At 39.2% G+C, this 19,600-nt stretch overlaps 1 protein-coding gene across 2 annotated transcripts in view; it reads left to right on the forward strand.

Moving 5' to 3' along the window:
- Window positions 1–19,600, forward strand: part of TMTC2 (transmembrane O-mannosyltransferase targeting cadherins 2) — a 459,067-nt gene that overhangs the window by 157,858 nt on the left and 281,609 nt on the right. For both annotated transcript variants that reach the window (XM_050748326.1, XM_050748327.1), the window contains exon 2: window positions 9,404–9,974. In XM_050748326.1, the coding sequence (XP_050604283.1) occupies window positions 9,404–9,974 (571 nt within the window). The remainder of the gene's footprint in view (window positions 1–9,403; window positions 9,975–19,600) is intronic.

Genomic DNA, 19,600 nt, shown 5'->3' on the forward strand with positions numbered 1-19,600 from the left:
GCTCCAAAAGATAAATAAGATGCCTTTTCAACTTCTAAGGAGTTAGCAATATATTGGGGAGATGAAGTTTCAAGACAATAAATGAATCAAACCTGAAGATCATTGAGAGATTCACGTCCAGTCAAATTCCTGTCCATCCCATGAAGAACAATAGTACATGACAGAGTAATGCCAGTTATTCCTGCTGCTCCATCCCTCAAGCTTCATTCCAGCCATACTTACTGTATTTTCAGATCTCAGACTTGCCACACTCTCTCCTGCCCCAGAATCTTTGAAAATATTAACTGTTGGCCTGGAAGCATCACCACAGTTTCCTTTCTCCTTCATTTAACTTTTTACATGTATGCAGATACGCTTTCCTCCTGGAAATTTTTGACCCTCTAAGACATTGGGCATCTGTTTTGTGTTCTCCCATACCAGTCATTATTTGTGTTAGATAGTATTTATCATACTGCAGGGAAACTCCTTGTACATTTATTTGCCTTGTCTAGTTGGCTGAATATTTAAAGTCAGGGGCTCCATTTTGCTCACCATTCCATTTGCACTGCCCTTCATAGTGCCTTGCTTTTAAATAAATGAATGAATAAAAGAATGAGTAAATAATTTTCTTTGGACAGATCATTCCATTTTATTGGGCAATGATTTTCACTAGAGATAGAAGAGGGAATATTAAGATCACCTGTGTGCCATTTTGAAAGCATACGTTTCTTCCCACTCCTGAAATATCTCCTATATGTCATCCCATTTAAGATCCCTGATATTTGTAGTAAGTAGTCAGTGGTGTTAATGGGAATGTGTCAATACTCAAAGTCAAAAGCCAGCATATTCTGCCACAATAGGAAAGGCTTGAGAGGACAGTGACTTTGCAAATGAGCATTGGTGGTTGAAGCATATTTGGAAAGATATAATGGTAGAAGGATAGTAATCTAGGTAGAGGGAGAGAAGAAATGGTTTGAGTGGCAGCATAGAGGCAGGGAAGTTTGGCTGAAATTAGCATGCATATGGAGAAGTGATGGGAGATTGGCCTTGAGGTCATCAAGAGGAAGGCTGTGAATGCTGAGCTCTGAAGGGTGTTTATTATGGTAAGAAATAGGGCATAATGAGGGACCTTTGTGGAGAGGAGTGCTGGTGTTAAGAGTTATGTTTCAGGAAGTTTTTCTATCTATAGCATGCATAATGGATCAAAATGGGAATGAAGGCAGGCAGGAATAGCTATTTAGTTCAGTTTACCAGTATTTGTTGCATGCCTAAGATGTGTTGGACACTGGGAGAAAAGACATAATTCCTTTCCAGAGGTGACCTATAGCCTAATGAAGGAAAGAGAAAAAATGGTCAGGCGGTTTTAATAAGCATGCTAAGCAATACAGTCAGAAAATAAAGCAGGCCTGAATGAGGGTAAGAGAAAAGGGAAGTTAGAGGCAGATTCATGGGAAACTTGTGAGTTGAATTTTCTCTGAGGTCCTGAACAGCTTTAAAATGTCCTTAACCAATTTAAAAATAGATATAGGAGCAAAACCATAGGAAGCTGTCATGTACAACCTTAATTTCAGTGATGGAAGAATGATGGTACTCAGTGATGAGACTGTATGAAAAAGAGATGGTTTTGGGGAAAATTAGTTTGGATGTAGACTTACTAAGCTTAAGGTACTGAAACTACCAATGTTACATGGGAATTACACAGTGCCGTACTATTTAGTACACTTTTGGTTGCAGATGTCAGAATAGCAACTCAAGCTACTTTATGACTAAGAAGCATTTATTGGCTTATTTGACAGTATAGGGCTGGCTTCAGGTATGGCTGGATCCCCGCTACACTAGGAATTGCCTCTGTCTCCTTGACTTTGGTTCTTTTATCTTGGCTTCACCCTCAGGCTGACCCGGTCTTCAGGCAGTTCTCAAGCAGCTCTAGCATTTTTAAAATCTCATTCTTAAAAGAAGATGCCTTTTCCTAGTAGATAATTGGTGCCATATTGATTCCTGCTGCCCTTGCTTGAACCTAAGTCAGTTGTGTAGCCAATGATGGGGTTGGGGAGATGGAGTACATTAACGTTTCATCTGGGGGGGGAAGGGCAGTGTCATCGTACCCAAGTGGACTGAGAATAGATGTGGCTATTCTTAAAAATAAAACCAGGACACTGTTACTAAAAGGAGGGGGTCTGCAAAAACATATAGTGTCCATTGCACAATGCTATATAAATTCGAAGCATTTTAAGTAAACATTGCCTTGTTTGATTTTTAACATGATATTTTGTGAAAAGCATCGTTAACATTATCTGCAAACCATAGGTATGGAAATGGAGCTTTAAAGAGGCTAACTCCCAAAGGCACCACACCTAAATAGAGGACCCTGGATTCCATGAATCTTTCTTCCATTCAAATGTGGATATCAGATGGGCAGTTGGAAGTGTAGGCTCATAAGCAACACCCAGACTAGAGTGGGTGGAGTCATATAATGGAGAAGTCATCCCTTGAGCTGCAGTTGTTGGATATGACCACCAAAGAGGTGGAAATTGTAGAGAAAGAGAAGTCAGGGGATGGGACCAGGAGAGAAACAGCCACATTTGGGAGGGTTAGAACAAGGTCCTCAAAAAGATAGGAAGAGAATGAGAAAAGTAATGAGAAGAGTAATGTGCTAAAGACTAGAATTATCACTTCTTAAATGCTCATTATCTTTTTCAAAGTACCATGAAAGTTTAAAGGAATTTTAAGTGAAATACTCATGACCATGATCCACTGATTTTTGAATGCTATAAACATGATGAAAACAACACTGTGGGCCGGGCACGGTGGCTCACGCCTGTAATCCCATTACTTAGGGAGGCTGAGGTGGGCAGATCATGAGATCAAGAGATTGAGACCATCCTGGCCAACATGGTTAAACCCCATCTCTACTAAAAATACAAAAATTAGCTGGGTGTGGTAGTGAGCTCCTGTAGTCCCAGCTACTTGGGAGGCTGAAGCAGGAGAATCGCTTGAACCCGGGCGGCGGAGGTTGCATTGAGCTGAGATTGTGCCACCGCACTCTAGCCTGGGTGACAGAGCGAGACTCCATCTCAAAAGAAACCAACATTGTGTTTACATTGATGGCTAGCATCAGTTGTTTGGTGTTGATGATAATAATAATAGCTAATGTGACCAGGTGCTGTGACTCATGCCTGTAATCCTAGCACTTTGGGAGGCCGAGGCCAGCAGATCACCTGAGGTCAGGAGTTCGAGACAAGTCTGGCCAACATGGTAAAACCCCATCTCTACTAAAAATTCAAAAATTAGCAGGGTGTGGTGGTGGGCACCTGTAATCCCAGCTACTTGGGAGGCTGAGGCAGGAGAATCGCTTGAACGCAGGAGGTGGAGGTTGCAGTGAGCTGGGATCGTGCCACTGTACTCCAGCCTGGGTGACAGAGTGAGACTCTGTCTCCAAAATATTAAAAAAAAAAAAAAGGCGAACGCGTGTTACCTATGTTACATACTCACATTATATTGCATGTAATCATTTACTTTTCACAATTATCCTATAAGGCAAGTATAGTGCTCTCTAGTTTACAGTTGAGGAAACTAAGGTACAGAGAGGTGAAATAACTGTGTCTGCTGTCTCACAACTTTAGTGTATCCAGTTGGCTACACAATGGATTTCTTAACTGCTGCATTGCACTGGGCAGCACTGAAGCAGGGCAGGTTAACAAAGGCCAGTCTTTTTTTCTTATCTTTCTTGCAAAGAACATTTCAACCTACTGGTAATTTTTTTTTTTTTTTAATTTAAGTTTGGCCTTTGCTTACTTGCAAGTAGAACAATTGAAAGCATGTCAGAACAGCGGCATTTGATGTTGGAAGAATCTAAGCATCATTCCTGCTCTGAAGGACTAATGGTCATCATTTACATGGGTGCTTATGACTGAAAAGGTCACAAAACAGAAAAAAAAACAAAAAACAGCAAAAAAACAAACAACAAAAACAGCTGTGAGAGAAAGATACACAGGGACAGTTTGGGTGGCAGTGCCATATCATTCATCAGTTTTACAATAGTGTCGGCCTTTGTCAGCATTTTCTAAAGGAAAAATCATAAGGCAGCAAAAACAAAGAGCCACAAATGAACAAAACTGGACACAGGTTAAGACTTCCTTGAAGACTTCCGAGACTATCTTTTTGCTTCAAAAAGACAGTTTCTCAGTCCTGTGTTCTCTAGGGAATTCTGCCAACAATTGTTTTTTTCCCATCTCTGCTGCTCTGAGTTCCTCCGCCTTTCCTAGAGTGGAAAATATCCTGATTCCTTAGTGCCTTTCTGAATTTTCAACTCCATTTCACAGAAGCAACCTCAGAAATTATATCAGCATGAAATTTTGTTTTGAGTCAAGGTGTTTCATTAGCTGTGAAACAGCAGAAGAGGTTTTGCTATTTCTATTTTGGACTCATAGAAGAAAATGCAAATAGATCAAAATCTATTATGCTTAGGTTTGAATGACTCCCTTTTTCTCATTTTGTTGGAGGATTACTCAGATTCTATTAAGGCCCTGTTAGTCTGTATCTTTCTTAATAGGATGTGGAGGTGGCGTAATGCATCCCTTATCACTGACTTGCATGTGTGACATGACTTGTATATTAAAGCCCAGTACTACTTAGTCTTCCATTTTTTTTTTTTTTTTTTTTTTTTTGAGATGGAGTCTCTCTCTGTCGCCCAGGCTGGAGTGCAGTGGCCGGATCTCAGCTCACTGCAAGCTCCGCCTCCCGGGTTTACGCCATTCTCCGGCCTCAGTCTCCCGAGTAGCTGGGACTACAGGCGCCCGCCACCACGCCCGGCTAGTTTTTTTGTATTTTTTTTAGTAGAGACGGGGTTTCACCGTGTTAGCCAGGATGGTCTCGATCTCCTGACCTCGTGATCCGCCCGTCTCGGCCTCCCAAAGTGCTAGGATTACAGGCTTGAGCCACCGCGCCCGGCCAGTCTTCCATATTTTTTTTATCATAATATTCATTGGTTAAATAAAATCCTACTTAAGCAGATAATGCACATCAGATAATTTTATCATACTAATGTCTCCCTTGGTATAGTATGTGTGTCACATAGATGAGATATTCTTTTGCTCCTTCATTTTTGTTTTATTAACTATGTTTGTCCTTTTTTTTTTTTTTCCATTTAAATTCAGGACTGTGTTTCAAAGTTGTTTTTTCTTTCTTTTCTTTTCTTTTCTTTTTTTTTTTTTTTTTTTTTTTTTTTTTTTGAGACAGAGTCTCGCTCTGTTGCCAAGGCTGGAGTGCAGTGGCACAATCTCGGCTCACTGCAACCTCCACTCCTCAGGTTCAAGCAATTCTCCTGCCTCATACTCTCTAATAGCTGGGATTATAGGTTCCTGCCACCATGCCTGGCTAATTTTTGTATTTTTAGTAGAGACGGGGTTTCACCATGTTGGTCAGGCTGATCTCAAACTCCTGACCTCAGGTGATCCACCTGTCTCAGACTCCCAAAGTGCTAGGATTATAGGCATAAGCCACCATGCCCAGCCTCAAAGCTTTTTTTCTCACAGTAAAACTATGAGATGTGTTAATTTTGTTCTTCATGTCAAAACCCTCTTTGGTAGAGGGTCTTTGGATATAGTATATCTCGTGGCTGCTGTAGGCTACTAGATTTATTGCTATAAAGATAAATTCCAGCAGCTTTGAACAGATTTTTTAATGGGTGTACTTTTTGTCAAAAAGCCTTTACAGAGTAGGTTATGGCATTGAACTAATAGCATGTAGAAATCCAGGTTTGGGCCGGGCGCGGTGGCTCAAGCCTGTAATCCCAGCACTTTGGGAGGCCGAGGCGGGCGGATCACAAGGTCAGGAGATCGAGACCACAGTGAAACCCCGTCTCTACTAAAAATACAAAAAATTAGCCGGGCGCGGTGGCGGGCGCCTGTAGTCCCAGCTACTCAGGAGGCTGAGGCAGGAGAATGGCGGGAACCCGGGAGGCGGAGCTTGCAGTGAGCCGAGATCGCGCCACTGCACTCCAGCCTGGGCAACAGCGTGAGACTCCGTCTCAAAAAAAAAAAAAAAAAAAAAAAAAAAGAAATCCAGGTTTGGAAAAGATGATTCGTCATCCTTTGGGATCTGCCACCGAAAGGATGGAGCATTATTCTAAACAAAGTGTGCATCACAGTTTTTCTCACTGCCTTGAGAAAGCCTTATCCCAGAATGCTTTGCCTTTTAGCTCTCCCCTGCTCTGGCCTTGATGGTATGAGGGTTTCTGGATTGATATTAGAGATATTTACATCAATATCTAGGTTAATGTCTAGTTGAAGCCGGTTGGGTTTCATTCTGTATTGCTTGAAATAAGCTCTTTCTGACAACACTGTTTGGCAGGTTTTTTATTTTATTTTATTATTTTATTTTTTTTTATGTTTCTTTTAAATTTTAATTATAACCCATCAAGTCTTAAGCAATTACTTCTGGGTAGACTCTTGATGAATGTCATAGCAGGGTGTTTTAATTTAATAGATCCAGAATAACATCTGGTTCTAATATTTTAAAAGCCAATTTATATGGAAATTTATTTAATACACAATCAATACGTGGAGACTTGCAAAAATCAAAATCAAAATGGAAAATCAGTCTACTGTGCTGTAGTAGGTCTTCTGTTAATAAAGGATTTTGCTCATGATTGGTTTCAAGTGCTACTAGTTAACACTCAAAATATCCGTTTAGACAAGGTAGCAACTTATTTCTCATACTGAAGAAATAGGAGGTAGTTAGCCCAGGGTCAGTATGTTCTCTTGTAACAGGGACTAAGTTTCCTTCAATCTTATTGCTCTGCTGTCTGCATGATTTCTATTCCTAAGGACACCTTGTGGGCCAAGATGGCTGCTGGAACTCCAACCATTACATCTGTGCTCCACTCAGCAGGAAGGAGGAGGGTAGGGGTGGAAGGGAAGAAGGCTAAGCTTTTCCTTTTAAGGACACTTTCTGGAAGTAGTAGACAAAAATTCATCATATGATCATATTTAGCATGAAGGGAAGATAGGGAAATACATTTTTTTCTAGATGACCATATGCCCAACTAAAAACTGAAGTTCATTTGTATGGAAAAGGGAGAGAATAGATATTGGGGAACAGTGAACCATCCTGGCCACATGGAGTAATTGACGATTTTCACAGATCTTTTACCTTTTTATGGAACATTTAGAACATTCAACTAGTTCTTATTAGTAGATAATATATGTATTATTATATGGATTAGCATGGTATTTGGCACATTGTATATAATCATCAACTGCTCATCGGCCTGTTTTAATTCTAACCCCAAAATGCACCTAATTTCCTATGTTATGGGTCAGGAAGCCTTTAATAAGGGACTTTTCATAGATTGTGTCCTAGTCTTTATATAATAATAACAGCAGCAGCTAACAGGGCAGAGAGATCATTTGCACTAGGGTGTCCAGAACACTCACGTATATGTAAAGCGCTGTTCTCTACTTCTCTATATAGAAGACAAATGAACAGTTATACTTGTTTATTAAATGATTTCAGGGTAAAACTATTATCACAGAAACTGAAGCTCAGAGAGGTTAATTGGGAAGCAATCTAGAGAAGCAGTTGAAAACTATCAGCCTAGTCATTTGGATTCAACTAGAATAGTAACTCAGCTGTTTCCACTGGTGAGATCACCTTAGATGGGTTTTTTAATCTGTTGAATCTCTTTGATAGTTTCTTGTTTTTGCAGTCAGGCAGTGAATGAAATAGTTAGGACTCAGGAACGTTTTCCCTGAGTCCAGGTTCTTTCCAACCTGCTTTTCGGTAGTACTCATGTAGAAATTTCTCTGATCACATCTGCCTCATAAGAGAAGGCAGAACTGGTATAGGGTCTAGAGTTCAACATGATTAAGACAGTCTCCCACCACATAGTCTTTATCCACACAGATGCCCACAGCTCTTTACAAAGCCCTGATATCAGACTAGGCAAGAGTTTTCTAGCTCTGGAGGTTCTCATTCCTGTGCCCTACAAACTCATGTGTCTCTTTTATGTTCTGTAAATACAGAGATAGGTGCACTAGGGATACAAAAAGACTCCAGATGTTCTCTGGGAGGATAGTGGCACAGAGCCAGGATGTTCCAAACTGAATAATTTAATGCCACTTTCTTTGTTTGTACCTTATCCACATATATCAGTACTTTTGGGTCTTTCATCCTTTTCTTTATATTCACTTTTTAATTTTCAACAGCTTTATTCTGCGCCAGATAGCTAGGAAATCCAGCCTTGATATGGTAATGGAATTTACTTTCAAATAACCGTTAACATACATATAACCATTACATTTTTTACAAAGTGCGTACATCTTTTTACATGGCCCCAGTAGTAGATGGATCGTATTTTGGGAAACCCAGAACAGTGGAAAGGGAATTAGCCATGAAGGTCTGTGTTACTGTTCTCAACTTGTGTGACTCTCGGCCAGTGATTAATTAATCTTTCTGAACCGTAAACTTTCTCACTTCAGAGATGTAGAGAATAACATCTACCTCATCAGTGTTGTTCTAAAGATTGAATGCGAAGATGTAGCCAAGGAGACCAGCATGGTGTTTGGCAGTGTATCAGTTGTTTAGCAATTAGTAGGTCCTTCCTTCTTGAAGTCTGTTTGAAAATATCAGGCATGCAAATGGAAACTATCCTCAACAGCAAGAAACAGTGAAGAGCCATGATGATTTCTATAGAGGATAGTAAGCCCTGTGAAAGCTAAGAAGTGGGAAAGGCTGCAGTTTATTAGAATGCAGTAGGAAGGGAAACTCTGGATAGGTGGAGAGCCATTCTTCCTAGTCTTTCCAGTTATCTGGGCCCTTAGTACTCAACATGTGGTCCAAGGACCATCAACATCAGCATCACCTGAGAGCTTGTTGGAACGTGGAATCTCTCTGACTTCTCCCCAGGCGTACTGAGTCAGAACCTGCCTTTTAACAGGGTCCTCAGGTGATTTGTATGTATGAGAAGTTCCGGGCACTGATATTCCCTGTAAAATTTATTTCTAGTAGGAGGCTAGTGCTTGCATCACCTGGGCCTTGCTTCTTAAAAATGCAGATTCTCAGGCCCAGCCTCACCCTGGGATCTGGACTATTCATTTTTAGCCAGTATGTCACATGATTTTCAGGGCAGTTGTTTGGCGGACTGCTACACTAAGGCTTAAACCAGTTGAAGAACTTTATTCTTCAAAGATATTTGCATTCCAACAAGGAAGGAAGCTTTTAAGAGAAAAATAGCCCTCATTGTGGTTTTAGTAAGCATTAAGGGGAGGACATGAATTCAGCTTATAAGTGCCTGGAATCCCATCACAAAGCCACATATTAACAATGCTTCTGAGAAAGGCAATATCTTATCAATGTCCTATTTTTTCTTTTTTCTTTCTTTTTGTATTTTACATTTGATTTTTTTTAACATTTTGTTTTTTAGCCGTGCTATCAAGACTAATCAGGACCTTCTCCCAGAAACTCCATGGACGCACATTTTCTACAATGATTTTTGGGGGACTCTTCTAACCCACAGTGGGAGCCACAAGTCCTACCGGCCACTCTGCACTCTTTCTTTTCGCCTGAACCATGCCATTGGAGGGTTGAATCCCTGGAGCTACCATCTTGTCAATGTCCTGTTGCATGCAGCAGTCACTGGTCTCTTCACAAGCTTCTCCAAGATCCTCCTTGGTGACGGATACTGGACATTTATGGCTGGCTTGATGTTTGCTTCTCACCCTATTCACACGGAGGCGGTGGCAGGAATCGTGGGACGAGCCGATGTCGGGGCCAGTCTCTTCTTTCTCCTCTCCTTGCTCTGCTACATTAAACACTGTTCTACAAGAGGCTACTCAGCCAGAACCTGGGGCTGGTTCCTGGGGACAGGGCTGTGCGCAGGATGCAGCATGTTGTGGAAGGAACAAGGAGTGACTGTTCTCGCAGTTTCAGCAGTTTATGATGTCTTTGTCTTTCACAGGCTGAAAATAAAACAGATATTACCTACCATTTACAAAGTAAGTGATTGTTGGCTCTTGAGCATTGGATTACTGAGTAATCTACTTGCTTACTCCTTTGCCACCATTTAAAAAGCAAATTTGTTCCTCTGCAAGCAGAATTTAAAATAAGTTCCCTTTTGATCTTCGGTAAGTGGAAGTGCCCTTTTGACCTTTCTGTACTAAGCAGGGTTTTAGTCACTGATTGTTTTATTTCTCCGGTTTCTTACTTTCACGATTTCAAGGGTGGTAGAAGAATAATTTTGCCTTGTAAAGAATGTGCACCTTTATTATTTATTGAGTTCTTATTTCTCTATTTCTGCACAAACTGTCTGTAATCTGATAAATTGTCTGTAATGTGTATTTGTAAAAAATAACATGGCTGATAATAGAGCTAGATGCTAGACTTCACAGGGGAAATCCTCTGCCATTTGTTAATATTACTTTTCCTGAGTTGACTTTGGAAAACAATCCTTCCCTTTAGTGCACTGGGAAGTCAAATTCTTAAACAGTGAATCATATTCACCTTTTCCTCGTGATAGTGCATAAGAATAGAAGAGTCAAAACAGAAAGGGGTTATTACTGAGTTTCTCCCTGTGGCCAATTAAGACCTTTGCCTCAGGACATAATATTTGTTCTCCCGTATTCCCTTAGTGGTATCCAGCGCAAAGTTGTTTGAAGGTCACAGAAGCATTTTAGGATCCCCATACACTGGAAGTTTTCTGCTAGAGCATTAAGGAGAGGCATTGAGGGGACGGGGCATCTTGAGAAATTTGCCTTCCTATCTCCCCATCCTGCTTCACTCAGAATAAACTCACGGTTGTTTTAACTTTGACGTGAAGACTGAACTGGGCCAGGGTTTGCAAACCTTGGTCATATTTTAGGCAGACTCCCGCCTATCTTTTGGACACAAGTGAAGAATTAAGGTTTTGGATACTTGGCTATGAGGAAACTGTCAAGTTTTCCTAGTTTTGACTACTTTTTTACCGTTGATTTCTAATTTTATTTAAATTGATAAGAAATTTAAAAACAAATTGAGGCAAATAGAATTCGAAACATTAATTTTTTTAAATGCCCCCTTTTCTTTTTTCCACTTAAGAGGCAGAGTGATCTCTGCTGTGGTTTTACTCTGCTGGAAGCCTAACCTTTTCACTTAGAGTATTAAGGGCTTAATGAAGTTCTTTTGTGATTTCAATTAAATGCTGAAGCTTTAAAAGAAACTCTGGTTGGAGTTTGATGCTTGAAAACAACATATGGTTTGAAAGTCAAGCTCTTAATTTCAAATCAATTTTAATTCTTTCAAAGAGATTTAGAGAGAGTAATTGTTTTCATTCAATACAATGTTATCGACAATAGCAAACTTTTATTAGAAATACAACTAGAAGTGTAATTCATGCTCCTTGTCCTTACGGAGGTTGTGATATGTTTGAGGATGCAGGCTCAGGGCTGGCTGTTTCAGGACCTTGCATTAGTCGCCTGTGAAATATTGTGATTTCTTTTTTCCTTTTTTTTTTTTTTTTTTTTGACACGGGGTCTCACACTGTTGCCAGGCTGTAGTGCAGTGGCGCTGTCTCGGCTCACAGCAGCTTCTTCCTCCCAGGTTCAAGCGATTCTCCTGCCTCAGCCTCCCGAGTAGCAGGGACTACAGGTGCGTGCCACCATGCCCAGCTACTTTTTGTATTTTTAGTAGAGATGGGGTTTCACCTTGTTGGCCAGGATGGTCTCGATCTCTTGACCTTGTGATCTGCCTGCCTTGGCCTCCCAAAGTGCTGGGATTACAGGCGTGAGCCACCACACCCAGTTGTGATTTCTTATACAGAATTTCCATCTTACCATCTCATAAGTTAGGGAATTATTTGGCTATGATGATTCAGGATTTACTTGTAGGACCTTATGAAGTTCTCTGAGAAATTTTCAGTCCTCTAAACTTATTTTCAAGGGCAGAGTTGCCCACTGCAGTACTCCTTCCTAGAAATATGTTCTATATAATATTTGGGACATACTTACAATAGAAAATTATTCTTTGTTTCTCTGAAATTTAAATTTATCTGGGCATTCTGTATTTTATTTGTCAACCTTATTCATGTTACAGCTGCTTCAAAAATAAGAAATGCAACTAGCAAGGAACTCTTGAGACGAAAGAGTGTGAAGTTCCCCATGTTAAGAGAAAGAACTTAATACTGTTGAAGGTTCAGTGTCCTGAGAAGTTTCCAGATGGCTCTTTGTCCAGACTCTCTTGGCGACCACTTGCAGGGCTAGGCAATGGTAACAGCAAGGGGAGTGGTCGGGGCAGCAAGACTTTGTCTGATATTTGCTATTCTATCATAGCTCTTTCTGTCATTCTTAGATTTGGGGCCAATGAGCTTAGTAAGAACATTGGGATAACACATTTTACAGATTTTGTTTTGTTTTGTTTTGTTTTTTGAGACCGAGTGTTGCCTAGGCTGGAGTGCAGTGGCACGATCTCAGCTCACTGCAACCTCTGCCTCCCGGGTTCAAGAGACTCTTTGCCCCAGCCTCCTGAGTATGTGGGATTATAGGTGTGCACCACCAGGCCTGGCTAATTTTTGTATTTTTAGTAGAGACCACGTTTCACCATGTTGGCCAGGATGGTCTTGATCTCCTGACCTCATGATCTGCCCGCCTCAGCCTCCCAAAGTTCTGGGATTACAGGCATGAGCCACCACGTCCAGCCCATTTTATAGATATTTAAGGACCTGTATAGATCATCTTTGCCACTCTCTTCATTTCCTCCTGGGGTGTGCAGAGCCAGAGACGTGTAGGTAACACAGAAAATGATGGAATCACTAGGGCTAAAGCACACATCTCTGACTATCTAGTGAATCTTTACTACACTCTGATAGTGTGAAGAACAAACATAGGTAAAGTCAGTTGACTGCCCAGTAGAAAGGAAACTAATATGGAATAGAATCTTAACTCACAAGGGCTGAGTAACCTTGTGCTGATTCCATGATCTGTTTCTTCATCTGGAAACGAAGGCGGCTATAGTTCTTTCCTAGAGTTGTGAGGATTATTTGAAATTGTGGGGTGTTCCGTGTTAGCTGGAGTGTCCAGTATTTGGATGATACCTCACAGATATTAGCTGAAGTGAAAGAAGAAATGTCTATGGAAATGTTGATTCTTTATCTTTTGGCGTCTGCCTTCTTAAGATAAACTGCTAGTAGTCTTTACACATACAGTTGTTTGACAGCATGTGAAATAAGGACTGCTTAGTAATCGACCAAAGCTGGAGTAAGCAGATTTAAGCACAAACTTTCATTTAAAATCTCATGCTTGTGAGGTTTGTAAACACTGCCATAGAATCCATATGAAAGTTCTAGAAAATTCCATATTCTGTCTGTAAAATATATAGATTTCTATGCCTGGGGTGAGTTAGAGGAGATTCTTTCTGAAGGAAGTAGACTGAAAGGCTTTAGAAGATCCATTCAACCTTAAAAAATAATCATCTTAAATATCTTATCAATTAACTCTGCATCCTGGTTATCATAGTTTGCCAGATGAGATAAACTTCCTTGCCCTGTTAAAACATAATTTATATATAAATGGAAAACTCCAGTATACAAATGTTAACCCTGTAACTCAAATTAGAGAACCAGATAAGTAATGAAAACCTAAAAATGTGGCCCTCTTAAAGCTGGAAATTATTAGGGCCAGAGGGGCAAGGCTCTTGGCTGAATTTGGCCAGTTTTGACTCCAGTTTACCTTTGTCTTGGGTGTTGCTTAGGCTTGATTCTACATCTGGATGTAGTGATCAGACCAAAACTAACAACCCCATCCATACTCCCAAAACATTTACAGAATATGTCTTGAGAATGATTTCAGAGAATGGGAGTTTATATTCTGTTAAAGAATTTTCGTTCATCACCAGAAATGTTACAAGACTCATGCAAATGATGTGCATGTCATAGACTTTTGCAATTTTGCAAAGGAAATATGAGTTATGTTTTGCTTTGATAAAATATATGGGAAATAGTAAGTTCTTGGCATGGAGTAGATATTTTATTTAGTATTTAATAAACAGTGTTTATATCTGCCAAACACTATTCTTAGTGTGCTGAAAATGTTAATGCATTTAGCTTATGTAACAAATGCTTATTGAGATAAGCAATATGACTTGCAAAATAATATGGTTGAATGCTGACAAACTATAATTTTGTCAGAAAACATTAAGTATAAAATCTTCAGAAGTATGAATAAAAATCAGTGTTTTAGAGTAGTCGTATTCTTAGCTTCAGGATTTAGTTTAATGTATTTCTTACATTATCCTTGTCCTTTACCATGCATCTGGCTTATAGTAGGAGCTTAGTAAATTATTGAATTCACACTTAATATTTACCTTTTAAAAATATGTGGCTGAAATGTTAAAGTGAAGTCCTGTACTCTCCCCTTTATACAATGAGAATTTCATTTCTGAGTTAGTGGGGTCTGGAAGGTAGGTTTGGAAGACAGGTATGTTAGAAAAATAAATTGTCTTGACCTCTTACTAAATGATTGTTTTAGCATTACTTAGATTACTTTCACTCACTTAGTTTTATGTGGTCAAAAAATAAGGGGGGAAAAGCTCTTGAAATACACTTAGCCTTGCAAATAAATACTAGACTTTTATCTGCCCACAAAATTTTTTACAAGCCTCCCATGACCCCAGGAGGTACATGGGTAATAAAATCAGTAAAAGCAACATTTTTCTTACCCAGCATCAGTCATTGCTTGCCTAGTGGCCATTTTCTGTGCTTATTTAACATCTGTTAACTGTTTTAATGTGGAAACATCTCTTTCCCCTTTATTAGCCTCATAATCACTTATTCAGTTACAGGTGGAAAATTTTAAAAATCTGAAAGTCCATGTAGCAATACTAATACTAGCCTAAGATAGTTTAGAAAAATGAAGCCCTTTTAGTTTGATGTTTTAAAAATTTCACTAAAGATGATTACCTTGGGTTTGCTAAAGTTTATGTAGTTGGTTCCAAGATGTGCATTATCTAGGTAATCTCCTATTCTTAAAATTAAATTTTGTGACTCTTTCAATAAATAAAATTGTTATACGGGAAAATTGGAGACATTGAGATTTTCCAGTCATCTCTTTCTAGAAATAATTTTCTTGTTTTAATGCTAAGCAGAATGTGAATGATGGAGGTTGCCCATGGGCAATGAAGTTTACCTTTGTCTTATGTGTTGCTTAACTTGATTCTACATCCAGATGTAGTGAACAGATAAAAACTAACAACCCCATATTTCCAAACCATTTATAGTAGGGTTTATCTTGAGAATAATTTCTGAGGGTGGGAGTTTATATTCTGTTAAAGATTTTTAGTTCATCACTGTCTGAACACTAAAGGTATTAAATGTAGTGTTTCTGTACTTCTGACTATTTTGTGTGGCTCTCTATAGAGAAGAGCATGCAAATAGAGATGCATAGCCTGCAGGTGTTTGAATATTGAATTCACATGTGCTTTTTTGGTTAGCTGCTGGGGATGGCTTTGATGGAATCTGTTATCATTTATGGCATTGTCCCTTTCGTTTCTAGACTAGGTTGTGGTTTTGCCTAAGTTGTGACCCCCATATCAATTGCATTGAATGAAATATGATATATTTACTGTTTGTGATTTTCCATAGTCAACACCTGTGCCACTCTCCTCCAAGTAGTATTCCCACTTGTATGACCCCCTTTCCTTTCATTTGCTTTACACTTGATTTAGCGAGAATCCAGATATAGCAAGATGCTCTGATTCTGATCACAATATTTCTTAGCTTTATTGAAAGTGTAAGGCTGTTTGTTAGGCACTTACAAATGAATTTGGATTTCCTCCCAGTAAACTTGTGGCATTTAATATTCATGACCTGTAGTACTATAAAACTTTGAACAGCTGCCAACACTGCTAACCAGATAGTAGCACAAATAAAGTCAAGATTCAAAAATATTTTATGATTCAAAAAGTCAAAGATTAATAAGATATTTTATTCCTGCAGTCTGGCTCCCTTGTTCAGCTGATTTAAGGTGATTCTGTATTCCAGTTGCAGTTTAAGTTCAAGTTAAGTAATTTAAATTTGGGAATCTGACTACCGTTGCAAGCATCTTGCATTACAATGTTAATACTTGGAACAACGATCTGTTCACAAAATATCATTAAAAAAATTCACCTTTGTGCCAAGCACTATATTAGGCGATGTAGGGATTCAAAAAGGAATCAAAAAGAACATGCCAATATGCCAGGACTTTATAGAGTAGTATGAAGTCGAGAATAGTGCATGTAAATATAGAACTGAAATTCAAGCTGGGAAGTGGTAAGGGTTATAAGGGAGCCATTGAGACTGGTGGGGGAGTTGAGAGAAGGAGAGGTTACTTTTGGTTGAGGGGATCAAGAAATGCCTTCTGGAGCAGAGACATTTGAGTAGAACATTGCAGGGTTGAATATACAGGCATTTATAACTGGAGAGGTGAGGAAGAGTCGAGGGTACAGCATGAGCATTACACAGAGGAAAACTCACAGAAAATTACTGGGGACCATGGAGCAGTGGTTTTGGCAGATACACAGAGGACGTGGTTGATAGAGGAAAACGAGTCATGAAAGGTAGATTGAGACCACTTGGTATGTTTAGTGATATAGGGGCCTTCTGTGGTATGTTGTGGCTCCCAAAATATTGAGAAACAATGCGTGGTTTCAAAATGTACTCCTACTTTGGCTTGTCCATGGAAGGATCCTAGGATATGCAGGTCAGCTCCATGTAGCCACTCGGGAGTCGGGGCTTGGGAGAGGGGGAGAACTGTCCTATCTGTCTCCTAAACCTGAGGGAGGGTTCCTTTGGTGATGAGTGAAAATCCTCCTGCAAGCAAGAGTTGAAGTTTATATCTCATTCAGTGAACGTGTCTCATATCAGTGTATGTCACATTCTTTTTTTTTTTTTTTTTTTTTTTTTGAGATGGAGTCTCGTTCTGTTGCCAGGCTGGAATGCAGTGGCGCAATCTCGGCTCACTGCAACCTCCGCCTTTCGGATTCCAGCGATTCTCCTGCCTCAGCCTCCTGAGTAGCTGGGACTGCAGGCACACACCACCACACCCAGCTAATTTTTTGTATTTTTAGTAAAGATGGGGTTTCACCATGTTGGCCAGGATGGTCTTGATCTCTTGACTTTGTGATTTGCCCGCCTTGGCATCCCAAAGTGCTGGGATTACAGGCATGAGCCACCGCGCCTGGCCTACATTCTTTATCATTAAATAAAAAACATTTATTTTTGGAAGACTAGTATTATCGTACTTTTTACTGAGTAATATGGCATATTATTCTACAGTCCTCATAAGAGAAATGAAGGTCTTTAAAATTAGCTTTCTCAGCTGGGTGCAGTGGCTCATGCCTGTAATCCCAGCACTTTGGGAGGCCAAGGCAGGCAGATCATGAGATCAGGAGTTTCAGACCAGCCTGGCTGACATGGTGAAACCCCGTCTCTACTAAAAATACAAACAAGCAAACAAAATCAGCCGGGCGAGGTGGTGGGTGCCTGTAATCCCAGCTACTCAGGAGGTTGAGGCAGGAGAATTGCTTGGACTCAGGAAGTCAGAGGTGGCAGTGAACTGAGATCATGTCTCAAAATAAATAAATAAATAAATACATACATACATACATAAATAAATAAATAAAATAAAAAAGCTTTCTCCTGTGTCCCTTCTCCCAACCTTGATGAACAATGTTCAGATATTACTGTGAATGACTACAAGTACAAAATACCTCTTTGTTTTGGACTGTTTCATACAGGAAGATAGAAAAAACATTTTTTAAAGGGTACTTTTTGCAGTACAGAATGAAATACTCTATCAGCACTGAATTTCAACCAGTTTAACTCAATACTCTGTCAGTGAAAATGACACGCAAATTGGATCTTGTGATGAATAAATAATGAGTCTCATTGAAATCTTCTGTGCTGTTCTCATAACACTGTGTCTGGGATGCATATTACATCACTCAGCTCAATTTTCGATACCTGCTGCCTGGGGGAATCAAATTGACTGAGGGGGATCTCATGGCTATCAGGTTACTCATACTCAAGGCGGTATTTTCAATTCACAGAAAATGATGTGGTTTGCACAAATTTGAAATCAATTGTCATTGCCTAGAAGTCAGGTTCCTGTCTTAAATGCTTAGAACAGTGGAAATTATAACTTAGTGTTGATTTACCAATTGAAATTTTAGAGAAAGCCAGATTCCATGAGTGTATTAGCGATTCCTTAAAAGGCAAGAATGGGGTGAGGTAGATAAAACTGACTTACGTCAAATGCATTGATAGTTCAAATACATTTGAAAGGTGATACTATAGTAAGGTTGCATTGGATTATAAGTTTTATTTAATTTTAAACAATAAAATTTTGTACTTAATGGTCATAGTATTTCTTTCTTGAAAAAGGATAATAAGAAATGAAAAGGGAAGAATAGCATCTTCGAAGTCAGTGATGGTTTGGTGGTAGGAAGGTCAGTGTGCCCTTGTTCTCTGGGTTTGTCTTTACAATGCTGCAGTACCCAGATGGCTCCTGTATGCTCTGTTGGTCTGATTATAACTGTTGCATCAAGAGAGATAGCATGAATTCAGAATTTAATGCATGTTTCTTCAGTAATTATAGTCTTGATTAGTAAAGTCAGTTTCTGTTCCAAAGGACAATTTCTTTATTTCTCTACGTGTTGATTCATTTAATTTCAGGAATCAAATAAAATGCAGAGATCATAGTATTTCTCTTGGTTGTGATGGGGAATCTGTGTTGCCTGTGTTTTGGTATGTGGTTGTCAATTTTGCTTATGATTACTGTAAATTAAAGAAAACAGTAGGGATAAAATGGGGAAAATGAAGGACTTTTAAAAAATAAATGACTTAGTTCTTAAGTGAAGACATGGAAATTATATCCTGAATTTCCATCAAAATATTGCTAAATATAAATTACAAATAAGTACTTTGATTATAGAGACCTTGATTATATGCAATATCAGTTGTGGATATTTAAACGTAATTCAATTTTATGTATTTAAGAACTCAAAAAAAGATTATACCAAGGTTTTACATGAATGATTTGAGTACATTTCTGTAACTTTTATGAAATGGAAAACTCAGAGTTACATGAAAACCTTATTTCTCCTAATTTCAAGATTCAAGCAAAAATTTGCCCGTTTATGTGATCCATTGTGTGTAGTTTCTTCTTAAGCTCTCATGACATATTGTAATAAAAGCTAAATATATTTAATATTGTGAAAAGGACTGCTGTTTACTTTGAACAACCATTTGGTATTTGGCTAATCTTTTCATGCAGAGATGCTTATAAGGCTGTTGGGGAAAGGCCATTGGACTGGTGCCTGCAGATTTAGATTTAAATAGAAACTCGGGCATTTTCTAGCTGTGTGACCTTGGGGAAATTTCTAAACTTCTTTGAACATCAGTTACATGCCCTGTAAAATCAGAGATATAATATTTACGCTGTTTTGTGTTAGGTATGAATGTAGCAAATGTATACTCTTTTGCCACGTCCCTCTCTTATAGCAGGTATCATCATTGTCAGCATTTTACTGCATTTTTGCAGCATTTTCAGTAGTAGTGATCTTTTTATCTGTCATTTTATGGAGCATTCAATTAGCACGGCTGTGGCTATTCTAG

Source organism: Macaca thibetana, chromosome 11 (genome assembly GCF_024542745.1).
Source record: "Macaca thibetana thibetana isolate TM-01 chromosome 11, ASM2454274v1, whole genome shotgun sequence".
NCBI lineage: Eukaryota > Metazoa > Chordata > Mammalia > Primates > Cercopithecidae > Macaca > Macaca thibetana.